The sequence below is a fragment of the Scophthalmus maximus genome, chromosome 11, assembly GCF_022379125.1.
Source record: "Scophthalmus maximus strain ysfricsl-2021 chromosome 11, ASM2237912v1, whole genome shotgun sequence".
NCBI lineage: Eukaryota > Metazoa > Chordata > Actinopteri > Pleuronectiformes > Scophthalmidae > Scophthalmus > Scophthalmus maximus.
In genome coordinates, this window is record NC_061525.1 from 13197096 (window position 1) to 13225000 (window position 27905).

The 27905-nt window shown below is 42.8% G+C and overlaps 4 protein-coding genes across 8 annotated transcripts in view; 2 read left to right on the forward strand and 2 right to left on the reverse strand.

The window, feature by feature from the left end:
* Window positions 1-214: 214 nt before the first annotated feature.
* Window positions 215-5149, reverse strand: si:dkey-202g17.3 (4F2 cell-surface antigen heavy chain). 4 transcript variants are annotated; one of them, XM_035623737.2, is made up of 11 exons: window positions 4968-5148; window positions 4272-4484; window positions 3764-4142; window positions 2338-2490; window positions 2170-2252; window positions 2009-2083; window positions 1880-1935; window positions 1591-1783; window positions 1020-1127; window positions 873-935; window positions 215-726 (listed from the first exon to the last, which is right to left on the reverse strand). In XM_035623737.2, the coding sequence occupies exons 2-11, from the start codon at window positions 4299-4301 to the stop codon at window positions 325-327; spliced, it is 1542 nt and encodes a 513-aa protein (XP_035479630.1). In that variant the 5' UTR covers window positions 4302-4484; window positions 4968-5148; the 3' UTR covers window positions 215-324. The 4 variants fall into 4 exon arrangements, with proteins under 4 accessions (XP_035479630.1, XP_035479631.1, XP_035479632.1 ...); XM_035623738.2 differs by having other exon boundaries at window positions 2176-2252; window positions 4272-5149; XM_035623739.2 differs by lacking the exon at window positions 4272-4484.
* A 1239-nt stretch (window positions 5150-6388) lies between these two features.
* On the reverse strand, window positions 6389-11028 carry ppm1na (protein phosphatase, Mg2+/Mn2+ dependent, 1Na (putative)). Its single transcript, XM_035623744.2, has 6 exons — window positions 10250-11028; window positions 8877-9448; window positions 7657-7774; window positions 7446-7560; window positions 7269-7332; window positions 6389-6760 (listed from the first exon to the last, which is right to left on the reverse strand). Exons 1-6 carry the CDS (start codon window positions 10653-10655, stop codon window positions 6728-6730), a joined length of 1308 nt encoding a protein of 435 aa, XP_035479637.1. The 5' UTR covers window positions 10656-11028; the 3' UTR covers window positions 6389-6727.
* A 1613-nt stretch (window positions 11029-12641) lies between these two features.
* On the forward strand, window positions 12642-24362 carry rtn2a (reticulon 2a). 2 transcript variants are annotated; one of them, XM_035623740.2, is made up of 10 exons: window positions 12642-12799; window positions 13723-13776; window positions 14286-14879; window positions 16109-16318; window positions 19795-20002; window positions 21023-21161; window positions 22521-22590; window positions 22697-22743; window positions 22845-22903; window positions 23631-24362. In XM_035623740.2, exons 1-10 carry the CDS (start codon window positions 12769-12771, stop codon window positions 23704-23706), a joined length of 1488 nt encoding a protein of 495 aa, XP_035479633.1. In that variant the 5' UTR covers window positions 12642-12768; the 3' UTR covers window positions 23707-24362. The 2 variants fall into 2 exon arrangements, with proteins under 2 accessions (XP_035479633.1, XP_035479636.1); XM_035623743.2 differs by lacking the exons at window positions 12642-12799; window positions 13723-13776; window positions 14286-14879; window positions 16109-16318 and adding an exon at window positions 17841-17991.
* A 3534-nt stretch (window positions 24363-27896) lies between these two features.
* The window catches only part of rhoub (ras homolog family member Ub), a 6226-nt gene continuing 6217 nt past the window's right edge, over window positions 27897-27905 (forward strand). The window contains exon 1 of the mRNA XM_035623747.2: window positions 27897-27905. This exon is cut by the window's right edge and continues 409 nt beyond it. The gene's annotated coding sequence lies outside the window, so the exon portion shown is untranslated.

Consider the following 27905-nt stretch of genomic DNA (forward strand, 5'->3'; position numbering starts at 1 on the left):
GCCACATGTTCATACTTACAAATTATCCATGACATTCCAAAGTGTCTTTGATATTAAAAAGACAGCTTTTCTGTGTCTGCTTGGATAAAGTTATCTAAACCCCTGGAGTTCCGACTTTCCGTGCATTCATTTAAGTCTCTGTTCAGCACCTTTTAAACTGTGCATTCTAAACAAACTTGACTTATGTTGTGAAGACAACAAATTATACACACACTCACAACATATATTAATTTTTATTTTCAGAACACATAGCAATCTGAACTTATTCTGTAAAAAGGAAAGCACCAGCACCTTGATCTCAGCACAACTGACAACAGAGAAGCTCTACGAGTAGCTTCCTGACTCAAACAATTTGATGACAATGGCTTCGTGAGGCCGCAGTTCCAGCGAGTACAGAGATGTCGACCCCAGGCGGTCCATCCCTGTGCTGGCCACAAACACTCCGGCCGCGGGCAGACTCGGGGCCCAGGCGGGATCCAGAGTGTGCAGCTCAGGCCCGATGTTGAGCAGAACGAGGAAGTGGACGCAACCCCAGGAGCGCAGGAAGGCCAGGATCAGGGGAGAGGAAGGCGAGGCGAGAGTGGAGTTTGAGGCGGAGGAGGAGTTAGTGGAGGTGTTGAAGGGGAGGAAGGTGAAGCTGCCGTACAGAAGAGCTTCTTCTCTGGCTCTGGAGTGACTGAGGGAGGTAAAGAGAGCCACAGCTGTACGTTTCTCCTTCTCCTTGTCCTGAGAGAGGCATGTCAGAAATTGAAATATTGTTTTATAATCCTTTGTTTCTCTAACCACAGCTTTATATAACTCACTTGTTAAACAACTCAGTGGATACAACTTATTAGGGGGTTTGTAGAGGGAGAGCTGGTTTTATCACTCACTGTATTAGTGCCTGATGAGTCATTCTTCTCTCCATTTGATGAGCCCACATTTAGAGATGCACTCTGTATGGCACAGAAAATTTATTTGGTAACAAGTGACTTTTAAAATGGTTAATCAAAGTTTCAAGCATGTTTTTTTTTATTAACCTGTGTTTGGTTGATTTCTTCATCATACTGGACTGTAGGTGATCCAGGCAGAGTCATCGTCAACACAAGGAGTAACTTCTTCAAGTCATGAGACGCTTTACCTCCAACCTGCAGAAACACATTAAGGCAGTTGTTAACATGTCTCAATCAAAGGGCAAATTATATACTAGATTACACGTCATTCACTTCAAGCTATAACAATAAAAAGTTGCACCATCAATAAATCTGATCAGTATTTAAAACATTGCATGTTCTTCTGAATGAAACTCTTCTGCTAAATAAAATATATAATTGGAAAGCAGTTGGCTAAACTGCACCTAATGTAAAGCTGTGGTTGACGGACTGTCTACTTTCCGTTGGCTTTCATAAGTTCAGTTTCAGACGCCATTTTGGTGGCTGCCATTTGTGATGCTGTTGAACCTGCATTGCATTAGACAAATAGGCATTTCTGTTGTTTGGCCTGCCTTCATTGATTTTAAGGAGGTGGACAAAACAATAGGAACACTTGTCCACACCACACAATGCAGTTCAACAGCACCACAAGACTACGTCATCTAATACACTGTCTTACTGTCCAGCTTGGCCATATATCTTCTCTTATTTGCAGGTGCGTCTCTATGGCATCGGCCACTTCCCGGGCAGACAGGATGTGATGTGAAGATGGCAGAATTGACCTCATGACCACATCCACCAGCATCTTGTTGGTCTGACTCGAGTTGTTCAGAGGAGGCAGGATGTATTGTGTTTGTCTCACCACCACAATCCTGAAGAGATATGCAGGTATGCACAGTGTCCAATAAACCTGCCGCGATATTTCATATTTTATGACAGAATAAACATCTATCCAAATCTGCACATACCTTTTCTCCTCCTGACTGCTAAATTCCCTGAAGACACCTCTCCAATCCAGCAGAGTCTGAAATGTAAATATTTTATTGGAAACGCTGCTCATGAGAAATGTCAAGGGCATAAATGAACCCTCATTTTACCTTTTCTGAATACGCTGCATCTGTATCACAGATTACAAAACCGGCCACGCCCTGCTCCAACCAGAACCGCAGTGGCTGCGGTGGAAATAAAAAAATCATGTTTTAGAAAGTCGGCATGATTGAGAACTCATTCAGTAGCATGACCGCAGAGGAGGTTTTACATGTACTGTGGCCGAGAGGTTTGACGGTTTGTTTCCTGCTCCATCTAGTTTCAATCCACAGAAGTCCAACACCACTTTGAGACCTGAAAGACCAGTTAAAATAAAATTTTAAAAAATCATGCAGGAAAAGAAAGTCTTTCTACATATGCAGGCTGCAACTTTACTCACCAGCTTTGCTGCTCTCCGTGAGCAGATGTTGTATCTGAGGCAACGTCCCCAAGCTTTCCCCGGTCACAGTGAGGTTTTCTTTATCGAATAGGCCCTCCAGGATTAGAGTCCCGATACCCAGGGACCGGAGGTAGGGAAGCTGCTCACACAGCACTTGGAATGGGACAGATTAAAAGATTCACTGAGTTACTATCATAATACACACTATATTTCAGTTTTAATTTCCCAACCGCCTTAAGTTGTGTCCATTTTTGTCACACTTTTATAATTAATATTTGGTGTAAATAGGGTTTTTAATGCTTTGGTAGCAGATGTAGTGTTTTTTATTACCAAACTGTTGTAATACTACTTCATTTCCCACTTTCTCTTACATTGGGTCAAAGATGTCTCATCCTGTATTTCAAAGCAAATACAAACCAACGCTTTCTCATTTCCCTTTTTTGAGTTTGTTTGCATGAGCCTATCATTTTAAAGTTGAAGAAAAAGGAAGTGTGTAATTTTTTCTTGGGAAGTACGACACACTTTTGGCCTCTGTTAGATATTCTAACAGTAATCCAGAACTGGGTTTGGCAATCGTTAAAATTTCCATTGCTGTCACATTCAATATCCTAACACTGTGACTCATTCATAAATAAGAAATTAATTTTAACAGGAAACTGGATCTCCACCAACCTTTAGGAAAAGGCAGCATTACCAAACAAGTGATAAAGTGGACAACTTCCACTGGGCCCCAACAGCTCCATGCTCAGTGTGCGACCACTAGTTTGTGTTAAAGACCTGGCTTTTCAGACGGGAACTTGGTTTGTACCAGGTCCCTAATTTTAAGTTTGTAGGTAATATGTGTGGCATTTTATTTAATTATTAAATGTTTTAATTTGAATTGTTTTAATTTGTTTTTTACTGCTTTTATTGTGTTTGGTATTTTATATTGTACTGCTTTTATTACTTATTTTATGTATTTAATATATCTTGCTGTCACTACTTTTGCTATGTAAAGCACTTTGTGACTTAATGTGACACAAACATTATTGTTTATTCACAATAATCTTTACACATAGCCACATAGCAAATCTGACACTGCATTATCTAGAAATACACATTGCAGTTTTTTTCTTAAAGGTGGCAAAATAAATATGTAAAAGTACACTCAACACAAATGTGTCACAGCCTATAGAGACTATAAACCTTTTTCTTTTTTTTTTAAAGATGCATCATTAATGTGAGACAGTGGTAAGTCTGGACAAAGTGCCACGCCTCCGAATGACCACCAGGAGCCTGGCGAACCAATCAAATCACAGACTGCGTCCTGGCTGCGAGTCAGACATGTTGTGGCACACGTGCGCATGGGCCTCAACTGGAGCAGTGCACAGGTCATTTAAATAAACATTCATATTATGAATAATCATTCCATCATCAATTGCCTCACCGTCGATGCCCCCTGGCCCCTCCTCCGCCCTGAAGGCGGCGGGCGGCAGCTCGTAGAGCAGCGTCTTCTGCCACCACTCGAGCGGCGTCACGACGGGCCGGGGGCTCGTGGCGATGATGGCGACGGAGGTGGCGAGCATGGCCAGCCAGGCCAGCCAGAAGAGGAGCACCAGGTAGCAGCGGAGCCTCCTCCACCGCGGACCCCCCGCGGCCACCTCCAGCTGCTCCTTGGTCAGCGGCTGCCACTGCCGGAGCGGCTGCGGTTCGGGCACCGCGATGAGCAGCGGCGCCGTCTCCGAGCCGCCCGCGGCGCCCGACAGCCCGGGGCCCGACACGCTGCCGTACCCGGCGTCTCCTGCGTTCAGCGGCATCCTGCCCGTCTGCGGACACGGTGAGACACGGGTGGGTTAAAGTCATTTCAGGTTCGGTTAAACATGCGGGGGGGGGGGGGGAGTTTGGTCCAACTGTTGCTGCGCAGAAGTTAAGAGTTGGGACATGCCGGGACATACCATGCTGTCTGTCTCCTCCGCGGGCTCCATGGAAACCACGAGAGCACAGACGATGATAACACTGGCGCAACTGTCAGTTCTATGAGAAGTGCTCACACTGGGCCCCAGCACGCAGCTCCGTCACGAGCCCCTGCTGCTACCTGGTCCACGCAGGTGTTTAAATCCACTGAAGTGCAGTGACTCGCTGCGGGTCAGGTGAGAGTGTCCCGGCCCCTGATTGGACATTGAAAAATCTGTCTCCAAACTTTTGCAGTTTGGCCGAAAGGCCCAGTGAGTTTTCTAAAGTTCGATTTTCTTTCAGGACGCGGACAAACTGTACAAGTGGAAAATATCAACGAGGGGCCGCAAAGACCCGTTGTATTATCTGAAATGATCAAATTCAAGGTGTAACTCTTCAAAATTAGACACGCAAAACCCCTCTGGCTGGGGCATCCTCAGCTCCCCCCAAGCCAAAGATAAAATAAAAGATTTGCAGGGTTTTACAAGGTTTTCAGCTGAGGGCAGCTGTTGGTTCCCGGGGCCCCCAGACAACCACTGACTCCTCCACAGCCGGCGGGTTGCTGATGCCTCGGGAAGCTCTGTGTTAGTCAGTTGAGGAAACCGGAGAACATAATTCCTCCTGCTGTGAGGCAACACTGACTGTCCCCACGTAACTTCTCTAAACACCACAATATCTCACTACAGTCTCAGACTCACATTTTCCGTTTTCTTTTCCTCCCCTCGCGTCCTTTTGCCTCTTTTCCGCCTCTTTGACTTTCGTCCACAAGTGTTCCGACAGAGCAGCGCTGTCCTCGGTTGAATATTTGAGTGATCTGACTTGTCAAGAGTGAGGAGGTGAGAAGGACACCGTCCAATAAAAGCTCTGCGCAGCCAGTTAATACAGAGGTGCCGAGCGTCACCACACCCTTGCAACACATTCTGTAGAACCCATGACTGCCAGCGAGAGCCCCCCTAAAGACTGCTAGTTTTGACTTTCAACAATATTGATCATATAGATGTGAGGCAGGGCGAGAGATGTGTTTTTCTAGCTCTTACATTTAGGTCATGATTTGGTTTCAGTCTGTTTGCCGAAGGTTGTAAAAACTTCTGCTAGTCTGAATGAAGTGCACACCTTTTCATTCAAATAAATGTAGTGACATGGCCTTGTTATGATTGATGGAGAATTTGAATTGTTGTCGCATTTCAAGCAAAACCCCACTAAGTGACTTTTTATTGATTGATTGATTTTTTTTGGGGGGGGGGGGGCAGGGGGTGTAGGAAAACAAAAGAATCAGCCGAATCAAGAGCTGAAATTATTGACGGAAAACGCATCTGGAAGTATATTTGATATTTGAAGTAGACTTTTGCTTCGATAGAACAAATATTTTAAAGATGTAACATTCCAAAGACGAAAATACTATTTGTGAAATTAATAAACAGATACAAACAGATGAAGCCTAAAACCACTGTAAACCCTCTTATTTTAGTATCTCTTATCTTAGTTTATTTAAAATAAGTGTCTCTTAATGTTACAAACATAGTGATGTAAAATGAAAGATTTATGGAAAAACATTGCTGATGGCTTGAATTATTCATTTTATAGTATCTATCTATGATTTTCAATAAATATTTATGGGATAAACCACCATGGGCTATATCAGGCTGAACAGATCTGCAGGAGAGCAACTTTTAAATCACATGTGGATGTAGCACATCACACATCCACTCCAAAGTGCCGCAGGGTGCACGTTTAATAAGGTCTGTGTGCTAATTCCTGGGAATTACTCTTCTTCTTCCTTTGTATGGCCCCAGACCCCCCCCCCCCCCCCCCCCGGCATCTCGGTCACCAGCCCTCTCTGCATTCTTTTTCCTTTTGTGTCTCTCCCTCTGGCTTTTTTCCTCTCGTGGCATACGTTTATGTTCTTACTTTAACATGTCATCGCCGTCCGTGTCACATTTGTTATTTGGCAGCATTGTGCAAACTAATTATTTACAGAGAGAGCCTGCGTTCCATCATGAGAGTCTGATACACATGCAGCTCACGTGTGGAGTACATGAATTAAGTCCACGTTTTTTGTTGTTATTGTTTTTTTAAGAATGTATTGCTATTTTGTCTTTTTGCACGATGCCTTGCTAAAGGATAATGAGTGTGAGTTTGTTTTCCATGTGTACAATTTGTATACAGTACCACACAGTAATGTAAATGAGCTGCATCATTCAGAAGCTTCTAGTATTTACTAAATATCCATCAGTGTCTTTCTGTATGATTAAAAAGTATTAAATACTACAACACAGCGGGTTTTTTCATTCACATTTCACTTTAATTCCCCACGAAGCAAATACTCAAAGAGAATATATTACATGAAGAATTTTTCATTGGTTCAGTGCTCATCTAAAACGCACATGTAAACGGCGTCTAAACTGGTCTCCGTGGAGATGGTGAAGCTGATGGTCAGTCTGTTTCCATAGTAACGGCTTCAATTTGAGTCCTCCTCCGATGCCTCAATGTCCTGAAAGATAAGACGCGATGTTACTGTCATCAAAACTGCCGCACCTCTCTATATAACTTTATGTTGCAGGTAGACAAACGATAACGAGTTAAAATGTTTTTGAATTTTGTTTAGAAATTTAGCAAAAGGTACCAAACAGTTTTGGTTCTGGCTCCTCAGATGTTTTTCTGTCCTAAATATACAAATCACTTAATTTGAGGTTGACATCTAGATTTTTTTCAATGATTATGAATAATGCCACAGATAGAGAAATGCCACAAATCTAAATATATATATATATGATCTTTGTTGTTCAACCAATCAAGAAGCTCTCACAATGATGAATTAATTGATTAGTTAAAAAATGAATCAGCAGAACGATAAGTCATTTTCAGGAGATATGTATCCCTGAAACTGTTTGTGTCAATTAGGCATATTATTATTATTATTATTATTATTATTAATTTTTTTATTATTATTATTATTATTATTATTATTAATTGAATGAAGAGTGTCTCATGTGTCTTACCATTGGCTCCTGAGTTCTAAGAGTAGTAATGTGTTTCTGATATGCAGAGATGATGCAGTCTCGCCTGCAGAGAGAGAAACAGTGTGAGCAAATTAAAGGATTTCTCCTTTGATTCCCCGTCATTGAATCCGCCATAAACCTTCTTTTGGGTTGTGGGGGTTAATTGTTCAGACTCACTTGCTGGTGATGCCTCCTCCTGGTGGAAGTCCTGGCATCTCTTCTGCGGCCAGGAATTTGATGACATAGAGAAGGTCGGGGTCCTCATCTTTGGACCTCATCATCTGGATAATTTCTGTGAAGGGGTTTAATCAAAATGTATGGATTATGTAAATGATTTGGGAGACGACATCAGCGCCAAAGGTTAGTGTGGAAGTTTGAAGTAACTCACCTTCCACTTTCATGTCAATGTGTTGCTCCAGCGCAGCCTCCTGCTTCAGTGCCTCCTGTGACACCTTGGGGGCGCCGGGGAAGCAGACGAGGATGATGCTGATGTTGTCCAAGCTGCCCTGAGGAGGGAGACACAGTACAGGATTATCAATCCGAATTGGATGGAGATATTTTTTTGTTTTATGGGTGGATCATCATGTGCTCATACATTAGGTAAACAACATCTTAATCTCCTATGACGCCACAGTTAAGTACTTGAAGATTATGATATTCCTAGATTCCTAGTCCGAAAAATTACAAATGCGTTAGTTTATGCCTTTGGGAAAAGACACCTGTGAAATGGAGCTATATGTCTAAATAAATATTAGCTTATTGATATATATCCAAATCAGCTTTAGGGAAAAGTGTTCTTGACTGATTTACTGTTGTTGCAGTTTTTTATACCCTCAAATATTGATATCAGTATCGGCCTTAAGAATCCAGCATTGGCCATGGCTATTACTCTGAGTCTGTTGTGTATAACATAATCTCATTCTCCTTATACGCTGGAACATGCAATCTTTCAGCAGGTACTTTAAGCCTTTTCAGCTGAAATAAATAGCAGCACATCCCGACCAGGATAACACCTCTGAGCTGGTGTGCATCGAGCTCACATTCAGTCCTAATCCGAGCCATGTGTGAGATGTACCTTCCTCCTATCCCATGTCCTCGGGATGCCTTAATACAGCTATTTATAGACAGACGCTACCTCACAGGCATTAAGGAGACAGGAGAGATCTACTTGCATAACAACCTCAGTGTAATTCCCTCTTAAAGAGACCCAGCCCACTATGCTCCCTTCTTAAAGCAAAGCTTCCCATTCATAAATTCACCTGCTGTAACACTGTCTCCTGCATCACTGACCAGTGAGATTATTTATCTCTGGGAGTCAACATTTAAGAATTCTGGCTGTAAACGATTTTGTAGCATTGTATTAAGTATATATTGTAATATATATGATTATTATTTGTGGGAGAGGGAACTCTGAAATTGTACTGTCTCTAGATTACAAATGATTTCCATACCAAGTAATGGTCATGATGAAAATCTTTCCACTGCCTTCAATGCTGAGGGATCACTCACTGGCAACACATTTATTTTCTTTCAAATTGTTTCTTCTTCAAACATCTGTTGAGTATTCCAGTATGTTTGTCATTGGTGCACTGATGCCTGACATCTCACCTTATAGAGGCAGAGGTCAATGACTTGGGTACAAATCTCCCTCATGTCATCGCACACCTGCAGACGGCTGCGCACAAAGGCACACAGTTCCTCATTTCCGATGGCGTCCCACACACCGTCACATGCTAGAATTAGGAACTCGTCTTCTGGCGTCCTCTCCAGCTCGTACACCTCTGGCTCTGGCGACACCAGCTGCTCAGTCTGTGGCCTCCACTCCACCTCCTTGAAGTCAAAGTCCCCCAGTGCCCTGGAGACGGCCAGCGAGCCGTTGACTCTCTGCAGGGTCACCGAGCCTCCAGCGTTCTGGATGCGCTCCTTTTCTCTGGGATTGAACGGCTTGTGGTCCTCTGTGTAGAAGACCACCTGGCCGCTGTGGCAGAGCAGAGTGCGGGAGTCCCCGCAATTGATGAAGTAAATGTGACGTGGTGAAATCATGACGGCCGCCGCGGTTGTGCCACTTCGGTCCCAGTTGTCCTGGCGAGCCAGTTTGTGCATGTGGCGATCGATGTCCAGGAAGCCCTCACGGATCCCCTCCTTCACCTGCTCAGGGTCCTCGCTTGCTTTAACCCCACCTGTGGAACATGAGGGGGACATTTTTGGTCTTAATCACATACTGTAGTTTCAGGCACTGCTAAGTTGTTGGTTTAGTGGCCAACATACATGGACCCTGGTACCACATAAACTGGGCTCAGTGCAGTAAAGACAACACTGGCGAGGGAAGACATTGAGTATGTTGTGAGAGTAACACTGTAGCTCAATACAGCTGATATAGTGTTACTGATATTATACACAGCTGAAAAAATACTTTATTTAACAAAAAAAACCTCGTATTTCTTAAATTGTATTTTTTCTTATTTGATGTTTTATTTTCTTTATAGCCAATCAGTTCAAAACTGATGAAATCTGAATGAACATCACCAGCAGCATCATGTTCTGATCCCTTCCTGTTTGACCCCTGAACCCTCTTGATTACTTTGCTCTCCACAAAAATACCACAAAATGATTTTAATTTGAAAAAATGCAACACACTGTGTGCTTTTATCAACTTTTCAATTATTTACATTATGGTTCTAAAGATAGTGTGATTTTAGTCGTCTCATCTTCACATCTGTATTGTTCTACTTCTATGGACCTCATTAATCATTTCTATGCTTTTATTGAAAATACAAATGCAGTATATTTTCAGTTTAAACAGCTCACATGCCAAACATTTTCTGCCTTGCGCGGTATTCTAATTAATTCATTCATGCATTTAAACAGTCTATGAACAAGAGCTCGATGTCATTCTTTCCAAACCAACAACTAAAAGCTTGCTCAGTGCTAATTGGTGCTAATAATTACATTCATGTCATTAGCCACTGATTGTGCTGTACCTGTTGACAGGATGTGATCCAGGAGGTTTCTTGAGCAGTACTGTGCCACTGTGGTGCCTGCATGTCCGTCAAAAACAGCAAAGTATCCCCACTCTGTCAGGTCTCCTCTTAGCCGGGGCATGCAGGTGTGGGCATCCTCCATCTGAGCCCTCCAGCCCTGCATGCTCGCAAGGGCGTAGCTCACCCCCGACTGAGACTCTCCCTCAGACACGTGCTTTTCCAACATGGGATGGTCCAGGTACGGGCTCGGCATCAAGTCATCCTCATCCAAACTGTCCTCCTCCCCAGAGCCCGCTTCCCTGGACCCCCCTTTGAAGAAAAAGGTCACCATCTTCTCGGTCTCTTTGACCAGCTGGCGGAGGAAGGAGGGCACCTCCACATTGCTCGCCCGCCTGGCCGTCCTCATCACACCGCGGAGCCTGTGCTCAAGCTTCCTGCTCGACCTGGCGGCCGCCCGTCTCCTCCTGGTGCCCTTCCTCCGGCTCTGTGTTTTCCTCAGCAGGTCCAGCGCAGCAGTTAAGCTGTGTCACTCCAAGCAGGTAAACAAAAAATAACTTTCGGAAAGGGTTATCCTTATGATCCTGTTAAAGAAAGAATGGACTTGGTTTTCTTTTTAAAATGATCAGGCCCATTTTTTCCTTTATCTCTTATCCTGCTTGTGGAGTCCGAGATTCCTTCCCCTGTCCTTTTTAGTTTTTGACAAGCTGTCTGTGGGATGTTTTTCTCTCTCTGGCTCTCTGTTCATGTGTTTTCCTCCTTCTCTGCTATAGGCCTTCTGTATCAGCCCTGCTCTTCTATTGGCCTATCTATTTCTGTTGATTTATCCCTCTACTCCTCCCCACCTATGTTCCCTCTTCCCCTCCCTCTGTCTTTGCAACACTCCTGGATAATCACCCGGCCTATAAGGCTTCCCAGATGACCTCTGTCTGCTTACCTGCACGGATTATGAGTACAACACTTTACACAACACAGAGGGATGACACATACTGTAGCTGTAGTCATGACTATATAGATTTATTATCGACTCGATCCCACATTTACCCGTTGCGGAACGAATAAAGGCATATCTTATTTTATCTCTTCATTCTGGTTCATTTGTCATTCAGTTCAGAGTGACACGTTCATCAACAAATCTCACACCGAGGTTCATTCAATGCTGGTTCTGGAGTTTTCAGTCGTATCACAAAAAAAATAGAAAATAAAACAGAATAAAAAAGATCATTCTCTATGTTAAATAAGGTTTGTTGTCTTTGTTGCGTTGACACACCTACCTTGCACTGTGTAGTGTAAGTGACTGGTCTACCCCCTGGGCTTCCAGCACTACATTTTTGTCTTTATCTCATTAACTATTGTGTATTTGGAGCCTCTGACCTGGTTTACATGCAGCCACTACTGAGATTTAAGTGTTACGGACTATATGCGTTAAACTTTGTTCCTATCCAGCTATAGATAGGAGGACTAAACCTTTTATCAGCTGATGTTCGCTCTCTGCAGGAATATGAATAGACTTAGATGATGTCTTTAAACACGATACATGACCAGTGTGTTATATGAGTTTTATAAAGCAGTCCATCAATTTCAAAAAACAAATCAGACCCAGATATTTTCAGTCATTCCTCTTGGCAGATGTGTTGCTTTCCTGAAATCATCTCTGTCCAGGTTCAGGATCTCAATACATCACAATACATGTGGTCTGTCAGTCATTCCCATAATAAAAGTCTTCATTATATATGTTATATATATACTGTATATACATGGATGTAAACGGCAACCTGACTGGATGGCAGAGGCCAAGTAGAACACTGCTGCCCCCTATGTTTCACTATTGCACAGGCCTCTCTTCCTATTATTAAAAAAGCTTTTGCCCATTATTTGGCCTCCAGCTTTTATCATTAATTTAATGATAAATGTTATATATTTTAATATGTGATGTATTATTATATAAATTATAAAAATATATTATTCCTAACATTTCTTATATGTGAAAAGACAGTAAAGGCGACAAACAGCCCATGCTAGTGAGGGATGGACCCGACTCAAATGCTTTTCCCCCCCCTATATACTCACGTTATACATTATTAATGATGTTTCACTGCTTCTCCTCTGACAGGCTGTGCCTATAGGATCCAGAGATGAAATCACATGAGGGATACACAGACAAAGATTCAGCATAAATGGGGGATGACGACATCAGGCTCAGACACACACTCATGTTTCTCTCCCTTTTGCTGTAGCGTACACTACTGCCGCTGCAGCCATAACGATGCAAGAGGAGCTGAGGAGAAGGAGGGGGGAGGAGGGGAGGGGGAGGATGCTCGAGTGAGTCAGGGCGGGGCTGCTGAGTGACAGAGCGAAGGGCAGGAGAGGGAGGAAGCCGCTGAACATATGACCAAGGAACGGAGGGAGTGGGAGGAGGAGTGAAAGGGAGGGAGTGCATCTACAGGGTGTGATTGCCGGCAGCCCGAGGAGGAGGGGGGCTACATCCAGACTGGATGGGCCCAGCGATGCCTTGATGGAGTATGGGCCAGGTTTTAGGATTCTCCCACTGCCGTGAGTCTGCTATTTTTGCTGTTGCCTGCTGTTTCCTACTGTGATATATCTGTGCGGGAGGTCTGCATCTGTTTATCTCACCATACCATTGACATGCATATTCCAGCTCCTCATCTTTTCTTGCTAACTGCTGTGAGAACCGTGTGTGTTAGCTTCCCCCCCCCCCCCCCCCCCCCCCCCCCCCCTTCCTGCCTCCCTCCATTCCTCCCTCCTGCTAATTAACACATGGCCGAATGGATGGATGCGGTGCAGGAGCGGATCTGTTCATTGTGTCTCAGTGACGTGTGGATGTTTGTGTGGATGTGTACGAGAAGGTTTTGCAAGCATGGCATTTCAAGGACGCAAGTTCTTTCAACCCAAAAGCTTCTGTTGTGCTTTCATGCTTATCTTTAATTTTAAAATTTTCTCTCAATGTTCACCTGATATTCTCTACATTGGAATGAGTATCTGCATGTGTTCGTAATTCATTCAGTAAAGAATATCTTCCGGGGTTGATCTATTAGCTAATGTCTTTTGGTTGTCTAATGAAGTGAAGGCCTTTACTGCTGCTGGTTTACCTCTGTCAGGAGATTCACTAACATACAGTATGTTACAAGGTTATTTTGTATTGAGGTGTAAGATTTGTCAATTGGGTTTTGGTCTGGCTTTGGACTTATTCAATCACATAAAGCAGATCTATTTTGAAATGACTCATACCAAGGTGCTGCATTGTTTGTTGTGGATTATTTTATTTTTTACCTTATTCAACACCCACACATTCTTTGAATGTTTTGAGAGGCACACTGTTAAGATGAATGTGAGATGCTGGAGGAAATTAGTTTACAACAACAACACATTTATGTTTCTGACTATTGGGGGGGGGGGGGGGCTACAGCATGTTTACAAGCAGATTTATATAAAATGTATTCACTGTTTTCTTCCAGAGGAATATGGCTCTGTGGCGTCCACTCCAGACTCAACGCCCCCGTGCACCGATGGTATAAACAGACCCTTACAGTAACACTCACAACACACAACACTTCAAATACAAGAGATTCCTCACACTGCAAGAGGTTCCTGCCTGCTGACACATCTTTGATTTGGAAATGTCTTTGAAATAATTCCATCCACACACCCCTGTCATGTTGCTCCTCTGATACCATGAAGATCCACAGGTTAGAGAAGAAGCAGATATTGTTTACGCACGTATCAAACAAGGTTTCATCTTAAGATGTCACACACATTTCAATGCCCAGACATGAAATGATACACTTAGGTGCTTTCATCTGACATATTTATTTCTTAAAAGCAAAACCACACTCTTTGCACAACTAATACAAATGGTGTTGGCATCAGTCTCTATAATTGAATGAACTGCTAACTGTTGTGAATTGCTTCTCTACTCAGACTGTGTACAATTGTCTATGTTTACCCTAATCTCTGTGTCTGTCTCTATCTCTTTGTCTGCATAAGATTGACCAAGTGTCTTGTTTTTGTGTCCATTCAGGTGGGAACGAGGAGTCGGAGATTTATGAGCTGCAAACAGCCAGGGAGTGGTCTGAGGATGAGGAGGGTGAAGACGGAGATCCAGATGATGATGAGGGACTGTTGTCATCCCCGTCCATCTGGGGCACGCCGCGTCAGAACTCCGCCGAGCTGACTTTCTCTTACTTTGCCATCGCTGAGGCCGAGGCGGTGGGAGCCTCACGACATCTCCGTGACCGGCGCAGGGCTGGCTCTCGGGGAAGTCGCACTCCTCTGATCCGCACGGACACCTTGGAAACCCTGTTGGACTCCCCTGATGTCGACTGGGACCCTCAACCCTTCCTCAGTCGAGAGGACGATGAAGCATCCGACACGAGGGAGGAGGAGATGGTGGAGGCGAGGACAGCGTCTTTAGTCGGAAGGAGGGAAACAGAGCAGGACAGTCAAACTGAGACTATTTCAATTCAGCCCTCTCCCCAAAATGTGGATCCAGAAACTCAGGGGAGAGACGCAGGAATCCAAAGAGAGGAGACTGAAGGCAGGATGACCCAGATTGTCCAGCCTCATTCTCCGTCCCATTCTTCTCAGCAGCAGAGACCCGCACAGCTACTTGAGGGTGAGAGAACCAGGGAGACATTTTTTTGTATTATTCCCTTAGCTTCTCTACAAGGGATACATACCTCCAAGTGGGCTGTATGGTACGGTGGAAGATTTATAGTTCTCCCCTTGAAGTTCATTACTTTTCCCAGTAGTTACCCTTTGAGTCTGACAGGCATCTGGTCGGGTTCAGCATATTTTCAGGGGATGCTTCCCGACTCAACTGATGATTCGCCAAATAATGTGCCAGTGTTTTCCCCTCTTCTTGAGACTGGTAATTCTTCCTAATTCCTCCTCCCTGTCAGCCACCATGACCAACGTATGCCAAGAGATGGTTATATTATAGTCTGACTTATGATGACCAGTGCTTGAGCCAGACTTTATGTGATGTGAGACCAAAATTATGACAAATCAAATCATAATGAGTAACTGATAACAAATATCTGTGGGCCTGTATTTGGCAAAGCACCTAGAGTGATTCGTATTTAGGTGTCTTTTCATCAGATTGTTGATATTTTCCATTTCCAATGCAGTTTAGGGGAAAAAAGGAAGAAAGGAGAAAATAAACAAAACTCAAACACAGAAACATGGACACAAAGCACTGAGCTGACACATACTGAGCATGACTCAACAGAAGAACCAACAAGAATAAAGGGAGGCACAAAGACTGCTGTATATACACAAGAGGGCAGAGGTAATGAGACACAGGCGAGACACATTAAGTGCACACAATCACAGAGGAAACACAGGAAACGTAAAGTAACAGAAAACCAGACACAGGTGCACAGGAAATGAATTACAAAATAGTAATCTGATGAGATACAGTTGGATAACAGATGTAACAAAATCATTTTCACCCACCTTTTTGTCTACACTACTGATTTATTTAGATGTGAAAATATTATACGTAAATGAAATAGCTAATGCAAGGTGTGTTTTCAGCTGTATCGTGAGAATAATGACGAATCCAACCCATTTATTATTAGCTTTTTTCAGGGCGAGAGAACCTGTTTGGACCAATGATTTTATTCCAAAAGTAGAAACTTTAAATATGTAAGCAGAAATACTGACATAAACATGTTTAATCCCCTCTAATCTGAAACCACTAAAAACTTTTTTTCAGTCCATATATTTCTGATTTAATATCTAATTTGAAATATTTTGTCATTTGTGTTAGCTCAAGCTTAGAATGTACAAGAAGTCTGCGGTGATGTCATCGTGATAGTGACATCACCTTCTGTTTCCCAGCAGCGGCAGCCTCACCGACCCCCGAGCTGGAGTCTCCCGTCATTAGAGAAACCATCTCAGTCAAGCTGCTCACATCTGTCCGACCGCGGGGCCCAGCGTCTTTGTCACCTGCCACCATTGGTCTAAACTCTCAGGAACAGCTGGTCAGCGATCACTGGTTTTCAGCACTTGACCTATCAGAGGACCCCACAGTATGCACCCACATAGCAGGTACGAGACTCCTCCTATTATCTTTACATTTCCTGATCCTGCATCTCTCCTCTGTCCTTCTACCTCAGCCCTCATCTCTGTCTTTGGCTTGTTGCCAAGTGAGATCCACTCTCTCGGGCTCATTGATCAATACTTTGAATAAAGAATATACCAGATTTCAGGTAGGACCTTCAAGAGCAGGCCGACAAAGATACCCCTCACCCCCACACCCAACCCGGAAGTCCTGGCTGTCCATTTTGTCTCCATAGTAACCTCTCTGGATTTCAAGAATGATGGCATAATTGTGGGGAGAGCATCCCTGGCAGTGTCTGTGTGTGTGCTTCCTTTCAATGCCACGTATGTGTGTTTGCGTGTAGTTTGTTTGTATGCAGGTTTGGGGGGCTTGGTTGGCACTGTAAGAGGGAGTTAAACAGAGATAAAACCCTGTCTTTCCGCTTGATGGCACTTTAAGTGGACTGTCAGTCAGAGTGGAGCTCAGTCTTTTTTTAGTTGATGTGTGTGTGTGTGTGTGTGGGGGGGGGGGGGGTGAACCCCCACCGGTTGATGAATGTGTGGTTAGGCTGATGACAGAGTTTAGGGAGTCATGAATAGATAGCACACGTGTCTGTTGGAGCATCCTGGTTTAATTCTGTTATTGAAAATCTGTCTTTCATTGTTTGGTGAGATTCACAATTGTTCTTTGATTTTAAATTAAAATTGTGCCACTTCTAGAAGGTATATTGCCTCTGTAAAGTTCTTGAACGGCCACGGCTCTTGTTAAATAAAAATAAATGTCATGTAAGGCATTGAAAAGTATATTTTTGCTATTTGTATGGAAACTTGTGCTCTTTTTTTTTGCACTAATACCAAAACTTTTTAAATGACACCAAATCCTACCTGATAAACTTTTATGTTACAACCTAAATCCATCCGATCCAGCATGAAACTACTAACTACTGTCCTATTGTCTAGGTAATCAGGTCAAGTTAGTTTTGTCCAAATGTGCAGATAAAAAGAACCATGTCTTTATTAGCATCTGAATCACTTCAAACATCTCCAGTTTTTGCAGCAACTCAAATGGATGAAATTACAATTATGTCTGTTTTCACACTATTACAGTACTTTGTAGCCAAGTTTGCAGACCTTGTCTTTGGACTTTTTAAAAAATGAAATAAGCTTTATTTTCAGTAGCATCTACTCTTTGTGAGAAATTGTGACTTAGAAAAATCCCATTGATGCAAAGATTTCTATCACTCATCTATTTGTGTCGCCACTGATGTCACCAAAAGGTTTGTCTTGGTGACTGTACAGAAAATAAATCCTGGTTCTCTTGTTTCCGTTTTCAGTTGAGACATAAATAGGGACAAAACTCTATATGACTTCAAAGGTGTCCCATAAATTCATTTGGCTTTCGAGTGAAATTGTGCTTTTAGGACGACGATCGAGCGGTTATGAGATTCGTGTGCGTTTGTTGTGAATCATCTCTTTATGTGTGAAACTCTTGGGAGTCTTAAAGAGTGGTGGGCGTTGCTGCAAACAAGATTATTTTTGGGCTGCCAGGGCCTTGGACTGCTGAGTGAGCAGGGGGTGGCCAAAAACAGCTCAGAGGGACGAGGGGAGCTCAGCAGGACAGAGAGAGGGACAGAGGGCGCGAGGGGGAAACACCGGAGCAGCAATCAAAATGGCCAGTAAAGGTGAGACATTAGGCTTGAGGTGGAAAGAGGATAACTTGAGAGAGGAAGTGAACACATACGTAGATGATGTTCAGTTATCTGCTGACAGTCGGCTAATGCAAAGAGCTGTAGTGTGAGAAGAGAGAAGGAAGAGGAAAGCCACAGATTTAAGTGTGAAGGGGTGGAAACCACTTGTAGTCTTTAGTAATGGACTCTTTAGCTTTGTGACTTTGTAGTGGGAAGAAGAGCAGGCTGTGAGGCGACTGAGCGGATTGCTCACTTCTCTCTGAGCATTTTTACAAGCAGAGTCTCTGGAGACGGCAGCTTCAGTCAGCTACAGTCCCCGTATCAGTTGCCTTGATTTAAGTTTGCACCAGCTGAAGTGTCATGTTGTGGAATGCTGTTAGATTGTTGTTGTCGTGCGTAATAATTTGGGCCAGTGGGGTTCTCTGACATTTCTGACTGCAGTCCAATGAGCTGACATGACCCGGGCTGAATGAGATGAGGTTGATGTTTAAATAAATGTCATCGAGTGAAAGTGGAATTTATCATGTTATTAGTCAACTGACTGGTTAGTTAGTGCATTGCTTGATCGGATTATTGATTTCTTCATGCACTTCTCATTTTATACAATATACAACTAAGTCAAAGGAATAACACAGTGGAATGCGGCCTGTGCTCTGAATGTAGTAGTTTGTACATCTCTTCAACATAGACATTATCCTAAAATGTCCTTTGATTATTTTTATCAGTTTAGTCTCCTTTCCCAGAATGCCAGGCGCATAAACAAACACATTTGCTCCAGGGGCATTATGGGTAAAAATTGTGTGCACTGCTGCCAGTGCACTATAGCCTACTATATTTTCCCTATTTCCCTTAATATGAAGGCTGAAGTTTAACATTTCAAAGAATGTCGAAAAAGCACAAAGTCAGCTTGTCTGTGCATCACAATACAACACAGAGACACTGGTTTGACTACTGTACAGGCAGTTTCCTATAATTTGATCTGTTTTGTCCACATTTTGTCATGCAACATGGTTATTCATAAGTTGTTGTTTTTTTCAAATGTCATTTTTTTTTAATTCAAGAAAGATACATTTACATTCTACAGTATATACTGAATCCAAACGCTCCAGGAAAGCACAACTGGATGGACGCCTCGATCTCCATGGCAGCAGTTGCTGGGTGACAAAGAGGGGAACCAACAGGGTGTGGAAAAGGGGCTGCTGAAGGTCTGATGTCTGTCAGCAGGTGCTGTGAAAGCCTTCGTCTAAATTATCCTCCACTGCTTGCTTGCCTCTTTCATCCGTGGGCTAAATTTAGCCCGGGCCGGAGCCTGACGTGTCCTCATAGCTGCTCTGTGTGTTCTCATGCTGGAGACTGGAAATCCCTCCGTCAATCATGTCAGGCCCTACTACTTCTCTTGCTTCCCTTCCGCTTCCTATACCACCAGGCCTTGCTGCCACTCTTCCGTCCGTTATAATGGAAAAAAAACATTGTGGTAGGCCAGAAGCTGAGGAGGCTGATGATGTTGCTGCAGCTGGTCCTTCAACGACCAGGACGTTTGCAGAAATTCACAATGCTGTCAGATGTATACAGCAACAAAATCTACTGCTTAAATCTGAGAAATCAGCTTGTCTATGATGTTTACTTCTTTGGTGACTCAGATTCTGATTCAGTGCAGACAGTATGTAAATAATTCAGTCAGTATGTTGTCTCTAGCCCGGTTCAGTCACTCGCCCTAACATTCAGGTATTCAAATTCCCCGTGTCTTATCGTTTCTTTTACACCTTCCTTCCTCCACTTACCCTCCTTGTCTTCCAGTGATGGACCTGATCTACTGGAAGGACACAGAGCGAACAGGCATGGTGCTAACGGGGCTGGTGGTGGGCCTGCTGTCCCTGTTCCAGCTCAGCATCATCACCGTCGTCTCCACAGTCTCCCTGGCTGTCATGTGTTTCACCATCTCAGTGCGCATCTACTACCAACTCCTCTACATCCTCAACTGGGGCGATGGAAAGCACCCCTTCAAGTAAGATGCTTTGTTTTTATTTCATGTAGGAAAGGGGACACCTCTCTCTCTCTCCCTCCCTCTCTCTCTCTCTCTCTCTTCATTTTATTTCATGTTCTAGCTTTTCTAAAAAAAAGAAAGAAAGAAGGGAAATTGGTCAAGAAAAGGGAGGAGAAAGAGGACATAACACATGCAGCTGGAGTTCCCCCATTAAGTCACAGCACATCAATGTTTTTTTTCCCAAAACAAGCGCCTGAGTTCATTCAGCCAAAAGCCTTTTCTGTCCAACTCTATTTTCTTTGTGTGTTAAAGCAGATTTGCTTAATTTTATAATGCACATATTCTTGGTGACTGTGCATTTGCTGTTAGAGCCCTCAGACTTTGGAATGACCTGCCTGAGGAGATCATCCCTGAAATATAAAGCTGCTTTTAATTCTTGACTCTGGTGCTTTTAGCCTAGTTTTACTGATTTTACTGTTGCTACAAACATATTTGTATGTGGTGTACTTGCCTTGCAAATTGCCACTTGCCTTCTTCCCCCAGCATATTTTATGTTCTGTTTTTATGAATGTGCCGCACTGTGTAACTCTGCTTTGAAAAGTGCTATGTAAATAAAGTTATTATTCTTTATTGTACTTAAATCCAGCAATCAAATATACAGTAGCTCCAATTTTGGTTAATAATTGGTGGGGAGTTTCTCTTAGCATAACGCAACGAGTAATAAGAAACATACTGACTATATTAAGCTGGTGGTGACCCAGCAAAATGAAAAGCTTCGACCCTCTGACCTTTGGAGACTGAAGGGTGTGATAGGAGGGGATTTATCTGTGGGTTTGAAGGATTGCAGCCAAAGAACATGAATCACCGTCGGACATCATTATTTGTGAAACAGAAAAGGACGAATGGCTGAGGGGAGAATGTGAAATCCATTCGACACAGAGGCAGAAGAACAAATGTTTCGGTTTCTGTTTACTCCTTTCGGTTTCCTTCCAAACCTTTCTACCTCTCATGTCTTCTGTTTGTCATCTCTTTGTCCCGCAGGTCATATTTGGACCTGGACATCAGTTTCAGTGGAGAACAGGCTGAACTCTATATGCAGAAAGCCATCGTCATGGGTCTGTCCGCTGTCGACACGCTGAAGAGACTCTTTTTTGTAGGAAACGTGTTTGACTCCCTCAAGGTGAGAAAAAAAGAAAACTTTAACTTAATTTTGTGTGCGTTTGTCTGAATGTGAGTGTGTGTCGCTTATTTACTTTGCTCTCAAAGATTTACTTCCCTCTGTCCAGAACCTCTGCCCCTCATAAGCCCATCAGTCCATCACTACTTTCTTTCATTTCGCTCGGTCATTAGTCATCATCTCCCTCCATCATCCCAGCTCTCTCCAGCACTGGAGCTGAAAGCATCACCATGCCAACCGTCTCCTTCAGTATACTACCTCAGAGCTGAAGACTCAGCTCCTAAATAATCACTGAGAGTAACAGTCAGTCCCAATGACATATATTGGGTGATTATGTGGAAATTAAACAATTAATGAAAAAATTCTTTCTAATTAATTTGAATCGTCACTTACATCATTCACTCTTCTCATCTATGCTATTTTGTTGCAGCTTTTAGACAATCCTTGCATGTTATATCTCTGAAACCTGATTCATAAAGGACGGTAGTTGTCAAATAATGATTTTTTTTCAAAAGCAGTAGATGGAGGCTGTAGTTCAGGTGATAAAGAGGCCACAATTATTCGTAGCATTGGAAGTTTGATACCTGGGTCCTCGTGTCCACATGTTGAAATACACTTAATCCCGAAAAATGTATATATTTGAACTATGGCGATCCGCTTGTGGCCAAAACAACCTGTAAAATCGAGAAAAAAAATCTTAATAAATGGCAAAATGACTAAAGTACTAAATACTAAATGTGACGAAATTCTTTACTTTTTAATCAATTTGAAATGTGAAAAATTATTTGACTTAAAATGCTAAATGTATGTATCAATATCAGCTCAAATGTCCATATAAATTACTTCACATCATATATATCAGCTTAGGAATCAGTTTTAGTTCATCCCAAATATATTTACAACATTTCAGTGATGAACAGCAGCAGTTTGTGACCAGACACACTCAACGCAACTTTTACAGTAAACGGTGAGTCGCTGTGAGGTAATCGAGCCCCTGAATCTCAGGACCACCCAGTCTCAACCCTGACCTGGCTGGAATGTGACACGACACACGGGACGCTGCGCACAGAAACGCCTGGGATGAACCCGCGTCTCAGGGGTGTCCCATATTAGGGCAACACAGGAAAGATATAAACCTATATTTGGAGTTATGTATTTTGAGCAACTTCCCTTTATCAAAAAGAAAATGATGTCAACGTGGATCATTTTATTGAGTGCTTGATAGAAATACACTGCCGCATTATTAACTGCTTCCTAAAAGAGTGCGATGAAAACCACATGGAGCGGTGCTAGAGGCTTTTCTTTGTCTTTGAGAGTTCAACTAACTCTCTGCAGCTGTTTCTCTGTTTCTGTTGGTCTTAGCTCCTGGTCCTAATGTACCTTGTGACGTACCTGGGGGACCTGTGCAATGGCCTTACTCTGTTCATCATCAGTAAGAAACCCATGCCTGCTGACTGCTGGAAATCTGGAATCTATTCACCTACTGTAGACACACTTTTAACCATACTCTACTTATGTCTGTCTTCTTTCATTTCTAGGTGTGATCGCTGTCTTTTCTCTGCCACTTTTCTACAGACATCGCCAGGTAATAACTCTGTCAATTCCTTCTTTTTACTATTACTTAAACAGCTCCTTCATTTTTATATTCTTAAACATATATTTTTGGCAATTTGTGTTATGTGACAGGCGCAAGTGGACGGGTTCTTTGCAAAAATCCAGGCCAACATTGACAACATTAAGGACATGTGAGTATGGCTCCATCTTCTGGCACCATGGTGTCATCAGCACAGTTTTTACACTGAGGCACCGTGCCCTCAACTGACACTAAGGATCTGTCTGAATACCCACACTTGTATTTGCTAGATATCACGTTCCTACTTGTGTGAAGTATTTCCAGAAGCTGCCAAAGTATCAATCAATAAAGCAATCAAACGATCCAAAGGTCTGGAAACAGGTAGAGATATGTCATGTGGAATGATTTCTGTCTGAAATATTAGTGATAATACTTAACTTGACATAACCTGTAGATATGAGGTTTTAATCTCATCAAGAAAGATCAATAAGCATCTGTGGAGGTTCTTGATCTTTTGTAGGGATGATCTAACTGAGAGAGTTGTGTGAGAGTTTTCCTAACATCCTGATGAATTTCTGACAGAGACAACGTCTCTGACTATAGTTAATAATAATAATTTCACCGAAATTGTGTTTGTTGTTTGTTTTTATAAGGGTTCACTGAAAATGATTTGAAATAACACAGCAAAACTATCTCATTTAGATGATTTAAAATTGCCAAAGGCTAGCAACTCCAAATACCCTGATGTTTCTTGATCCCTAATTCGTAACTCGTCTACTATCTGGTGGCACGTTAACGTGACTTAAGAGCTCCAAGACACGATGTGGGTATTTTAACAAACCCTACAGTACATTTGTTGATTTGCATCAGCACTAATTGTTTCTATTTCTCGTCCACAGCTTTAAAAGACTTGCCCAGGGCGGCGGCCCTCCCCCTGACCCAACTCCTGGTGGCGCCAAACCCAATATCCAGTAAACACAGACGAACACGAACTTACAGACAAGCTCCCAGAGTTACAGACTGTCACTCAGATGTCTTACCCAGCAGTCTGTGCTCAGAGCTTCAGAGACTGGGGAAGGGAAGGGGTGTTACTTAAACAGACGACGATGAGCATGGTACTTTATACTCTAACTGTATCTTAGTTATGGGGTTAGAGGTTGGGGGTTGGGTTTAAATTAATCAAGGTGAAATCAAGGTGTACAAGTCCTGGATGAGACTTTCGCTGCTGACGTCAGAGATGGAAATACAGCTTGTCCTGTGTGAAGACCCGTGGAAATACTCATTGTTTTTAAAATGTAAAAATGACTAAGAAGTGTCTTGGATTGAGCTTTAGTCCAAATGAGGTACTAAGACCAGAGATGGAAAGTTCCCACACTGACGTCAGTTTTTAAGGTGATTTAAACGACAGGACAAAAAAAAAAAACACATCTCATTATTCATGGCAGCATAAAACTGGCAAATAAGAAAGCATGTGTCAGCACATGTACTTTTTCCGAATGCAAATCCATTCTCATGAAAGTGTATCTGTGTGTATGCAAGTACAGTATGAGTGTGTTTGTGTGCGTGTAATTCCTGACATACCGCTTGCTGAAGTATTACCTACAAGCAATTAAAGTTGCATTTCTTCTTTATTTTCCAAATTTTTTCAGTTCCTTCTCATCCACGCGGAGACATTCACTGTCATTCATGTGATCATTCTTCCTTTTATTTCTAGTAGTGTTTTCTCACATTTCTTCATTGCTTTCATTGACACTGAATATGCTGCTTTCCCTCATTCATTGACATGAATGGAAGAAGACAAGTGGTTGAAGTTAAGTGACTTCAAAACTGGAGCTGCATCATAAATGTCGCTGTTGCTCAACAGATGGAAGGATTTTAAAAAATAACTTTCAGATAGATATGGTCTGTGAGCTCTTGGCGTGTTTATGTCCAGGCTCGGAGGAAACTCGTGAAGGGATGTGGAAGTGAAATACAGCAGGTGCCTTTCTTACTGCAGGTTTTAGTGCATGGTCAGATTCACAGTACTTCAGTACAGCTGCTGACAAGCGCTTACAGCAACTCTCCCTCCCACAACAAACCACTCCTCGTATTTACCTAAACACTGACTTCCTGAGATTGTACGTGTTCAACACTTGTGTGACAGTACATGTGCATCATGACAAGGTATCTTCTACAGAATTGTAAGTAGATTGATTTTAGGTTCAGTGAAATGATTCATGATACACATTTTCCCTTTAGCGATTGCTTTTAGAGCCCTCACCAAAATGTGTCTCTTCATATGCCTTATTCATTTACCCTTGTCCTGCAGTGAAAGCCTGGTTCTGTTAGCAGACATGATCGCTGACATCCTACCATGTGACATTATGTGCTGCTTGTTATTGGACCTACAGTAGCCACACGCACACCGGCCTCCTGGAGCAGATTTTTGTACTAATACAATTTTTTTTGTCTTTGTCTGTCTTGGAAAAGGAACTTCAACAAAGGGATTGGAGATAGGAATGAGATTAAAATGCCATATCTGTCCACACTGCTTGCCTCATAGAAAACATTAATTCCCTGAGATCTATGTTGTGAAATTATATTCAAACAAAACTGTTAAAACTAAGTCAAACTAATCACTTTAGTAGAACTGTCTCACGAAATCTAAATTGCCACGTGCTTCGGTTTTTATAGTTGCTGTGTGAATGCAAATAAAAAACAGGAGGACAGAATTTGAAATCAATCAAGATCGAAGTCATTGCGTACATTACAGCTATACACCGATTATTTTGTATTCTTTAAAATAACTAGAGTTTTAATCTTGGAAAAATAAACACTCTGAAAAGCTAAAACAAGCGTAGTGTGAATTGATTTTTAGATGGATAGAAGCACCGGAACACAGCTGCACTTGTGGCAGCAGTGCAACGTGTGAAATCATGCAGATACAAGACAGGAGCTTCAGTCAATGTTCACATCAAACATCAGAAGGAGGAAAACGTGACTTCAGTGACTCTGACTGTGGCTTTGGGATTAGAGGTGTCAGACAGGCTGGTCTGAGTGTTTCAGAAACTGCAGATTTCCTGTGAATTTCACACAAAACAGATTTTTGTACTCAGAAATCATCCAGCGAGCTGCAGTTCTGTGGACAGAAACACCTCATTGATGAGGGAGGTCGGGGGAAAACAAACAGTCTGGTTGGAGCAGACTGAAAGGCTGGCTACAGTAACTCAGATAACCGCTCTTTAAATCTGTGGTGAACAGAAAAAATATTTCAACACGTCGAACCTTGAGGTGGAAGAGCTACAATCGCAGAAGACCACATCGGGTTCCGCTCCTGTCAACCAAGAACAGAAATCTGAGGCTGCCGTTGGCAAAGGATCCCGGACACTGGACAGATGAAAGTCTGGAAAAAAACGTAGCCTGGTCCGATGGATCTGGGTTTCTGCTGTGGCAGCAGATGATGGCGTCAGAACCTGGCGTCAACGGCACAAATCCACAGATGCCACCTGTCTTATGTCAACCATCCAGGCTGCTGGTGGTGTGATGATGCGAGGAATGATTTTTTGGCGCACTTTTGTAACAGCCTGTCTGAGTGTTGCTGCTGATCATGTGTATCCCTTTATGGAGACAATTAACCATCTTCTAATGGCTACCTCCCGCATGATAATGAACCATGTCGCAATGATAAAGGTTGTCACAAACCTGTTGTCATGAACATGACAGTGAACCTCTGTCAGTGGCCTCCCCAGTCAGCAGACCTGGAGCCAGTAGAACACCTTTGTGATGTGGTAGAACAGGAGATTAGCAGCTGACAAATCTGCAGTGATAATCCGATGCAATCTTGTGAACGTGGAGCAGAATGTCAGAGGAATGTTTGTTTAATCCTTGTACTGATGAACTGAGGATGTCCCTGCCCATTACCAGCATAGTGTTCCTAATAAAGTGCTTGCTGAGTGTGTGAGCGACTGGACTGAAACGACACACAAATTAAGGACTCTGTCTTATCTTCATCTGATTAGCTGGGATTACTGTATCGATTTTGAAATCCCCTCATCATGCAAATAAATGCCAAAATTGGATTATCTTGTATTCCCCAAAGATAAGGTTGAGGGTTCAGATTAATTTGAATCTTTAGCTATGGGGATATCATGTTATTAGCCAGACTGTGCGGCTGGATCAGTGTTTCTTTTTTATTTCTTTTTTATTTCACAAATGGCAAAATACCATCTTGGTACCTGAATAGTGTTCAGGTCTTGATGGGATCACTCTCTATGGAGCAAGGAAAAAGTTATTTTTGAGCATAACATATGAGGGTCAATTGTGATTTTACCTGTGTGGGTACGCACTGATTCAAAGTTAAGATGGCTAAAGTGCATTTACACATGAAGCTTCTGGGGACTATGAAGGACCAAGAGTGACATAAGTATGAATAAATAGATCCTTCATCATCAGCTCCACTTGCCCTGTTAGTAATTCAGGCATCTGTTCTATTCTTTGCTCTTACTCTTCACCACAAGGGGGCGACAAAAGTCAATACATCACATTCCTTCCCACTTTCGACTGTTGAATGTGTCTGACATCCTTGGCCACTGGACAGTTTGAAAAGAAAAACGACCCAATCAGAGGGAAAGTTTAATTTAATTCCAACTCCTTGACTTACATCTCTCGACTCAGTTGTGATTTGAGGCCTTGCCCTCTCTGCTGTGGCCACTGGCTGCTCCTTCAGCGGCCCCTTCTTCTCAGCTGGCTACGAGCTGAGGTAGGTCAGGTGGGCTGACTGGGTTTGAAATTTCAGTACCTTTATGTGTCGTCGTGTTCAAAATGGTCATCTGCGTTGCCCCCTTCTGACTGGGGCAAGTCTGGACTTGCTGGCACAGGCTCAAAAGCACTGAACTCAGACAGCTTCACACTCAGTTTGCCCTAGAAAACAGTTGGTTGTGCTGTAGATCAATTCATTAAAAGTAAAAAATAAAAATAAATATTACACTTTATTTTTTGTTTCATTGGGATTGCTCTTAAGCTTATCATATCTCCAGTATGCTGTAGATGCATAGACTATATTTAAAAAAAAAAAAAATCAAATGAAAGGCACTGGTTTCACAACTGTCCGGCCCTCCGCTGCTGGGGAGGCGGAGTGGGTGGGATTAGTCAAACTCCATCTGCACATATAACGCCTCCAAGACCCGCCCTCTCGT